The 2,374-nt window shown below is 36.0% G+C and overlaps 1 protein-coding gene across 1 annotated transcript; it reads right to left on the bottom strand.

The window, feature by feature from the left end:
- Window positions 1–990: 990 nt before the first annotated feature.
- LOC145624943 (uncharacterized) lies at window positions 991–1,863 on the bottom strand. Its single transcript, XM_081678027.1, has one exon. It carries the CDS (start codon window positions 1,861–1,863, stop codon window positions 991–993), a length of 873 nt encoding a protein of 290 aa, XP_081534153.1.
- Between the last annotated feature and the right edge of the window lie 511 nt (window positions 1,864–2,374).

Raw genomic sequence — 2,374 nt, 5'->3', positions numbered from 1 at the left:
CTAGTTAGGGCAACTCCAATGGTTGTAGCTAGGGACTTGGTTGCAATTTTCAAAAGTTTCTAGGTACTAGCTTGACCATTGGAGCTAAAAAAATACAATTAGGTTGGCCAAGAAAATTAGCTTGTCTAAGCTAATTTGCTTGACAAAAAAGTTTCCAAAATTAATGGAGATTAATATATTAAAAAAATTAAATTTCTAGGGCTAATTGAGAAAGTCAAACTTATTTAATTAGCAAGCTAGTAGCTAACCATTGGAATACAAAATAGCAATAAAGATAGTTAGCTTGAAATCATATGTAGCATGATAAACTAGTTTAACAATTAACTTACTATTGAAATTGCTCTTAAGAAAACATCTCTTTTAACGTTGCCAAAGAGGAATAGTCTTAAGACAAGCAAACCAATTTACGGTTGACAATTGTCTCTCTATAATTTCTCTCTTTTTATATATATAAAACTTAATATATCGATTTTGTTAACTTTTATTGTATACATCATATTGATTGCTTTCATAATATTCTTAACCAATTTTGATAGAATCTAAACTATTTGGGATTAAGTATATTTATGCATGTCAACTTATGTTTAGTGAATTTATGCTCATATAATATGCAAACTTTTTTTTTAACTTTTATGTAACATATAGTTGGTGCGGTTCAAATATTTCATATATAATACGAAGTATTTTTTTTTTTATAGTCTATATAAATAATTTTAGAATAAGTTAATATTTGTCAACTTTAACATTAAATTATATGTAAATCTTTTTCATAATTATAATATACTTATTTACATTCATCAATCTTTTACATTTTCCTTCTTTTACCTTTTTATACAACTGATAATTTCAGATTTGTCAAGGCAAGTGAAAATTATTTATTTTATTTTATTTTATTTTTTATTATTATTTTTTTTTTTTTTTGACAACCACAAACTAAAGTAAAATTAATTGGTAAAGCTAATTAGATCTACTATGCAACGATTAGCGATGTCATGGGCTTTTGCAACTTGTTCCCGGGAGACTTTCCAATATGAGGCAAGAGATAAATAAGCTTCCTTCCTGTAGTAAATCTTGAATTGTCCATAGCAGTCGTATTTCCCTTCTTCTTGGATGTTGAAGTAATTGGATAATGGCTAATGAGTCAGTGAACAAAACAATCCGTCGGTGACATCTCATTCTCGCCCACTTAAGAGCAGCTACACAAGCCATTAGCTCCGCATGAAGAGCAGACAGTGCCTTACCAAAATTACCACCGCCGTCCATAAAATTATTGTTATCGACTGAGTATGCCCACCCCATGCCTGCGTGTCCATTACTCCTTTTCCATGAGCCATCAACCATAATAGTCACCTCCAACCTAGAGTCAGTTGGAAGCGTACAATCCTCCCGATCACATCCTATGTGTACTTTCTCAAAACCAGGTGGCATCCCATTGAGCATGGTATCCCTGATCCTCAAAGCATCATTCCCATTCATCCGGTGCCAAACAGATAAGTCCCGCATTGACATATTGTAATTTCTGAACAAATCCGCAAGATACCCACCTTCATGATTAAAAACTCTTCCATTCCTAGTCAACCAGAGACTCCAAAGAATCCCAATGAACACAGTTAAGCGTTCACTATTCTTACCATCCTCGCTATGAAAAAGCAGGATATAATCCTGAATCCAGTGTCCTAAAGGAGTAGATTCATCAGTTTCCGAGGAAATATGCAGTGGGAAATTAAGCCAAGCATATCTCGCAAAAGAGCACAACCTGAAAAGATGTTGGGAATCCTCTTGATCCATCCCGCAGGAGTCACAGTCCACCTCTATGTCTATACCCCTTCGAGCTAAGTTTGATTTAACCGCCAACCCATTCATCACTAGCTTCCAAAGAAATAAACTCCATTTTGGCGGTATATTAAGCTTCTAGATGAGCCTATAAAAGGTAAGAGTTGGTCCACCATCCCGCTGCAAAGATAAATCATTCATTAGATAAGCATACCCTGTCTTCACAGTATACATCCCAGAGGCATGGTGCCCCCAGTATAACACATCCTTCTCCTCAGAAGAAGGCAGCTCCATCTCCAAAATTTTCTACGCCGTACTCCATTCAAACCTCTCCCTAATAATCGCCACATTCCACGATCTAGTCTCCTGTGAAATCAAGTCTTTTACTCTTTCCGACCCAACCCCTCTTAGGAGTTGGTTAGATTTGAATACTGGAGTTGTTCCTTGCACCCATCTCATGTTCGCAACCCTCACCCTCTCACCATTCCCTATCTTCCATTCATAACCTGTAACCATTTTATTTCCCACATTAAACAGACCACGCCTACCCCACGAAGCATTTCCACGCAGACTAACACTAACACTTCCGGTGCACAGAGAG

This window comes from Chenopodium album, chromosome 3 (assembly GCF_948465745.1).
Source record: "Chenopodium album chromosome 3, dcCheAlbu1.1, whole genome shotgun sequence".
NCBI classification, from domain to species: Eukaryota; Viridiplantae; Streptophyta; class Magnoliopsida; order Caryophyllales; family Amaranthaceae; genus Chenopodium; species Chenopodium album.
This window is presented reverse-complemented; position numbering and strand designations above follow the sequence as displayed.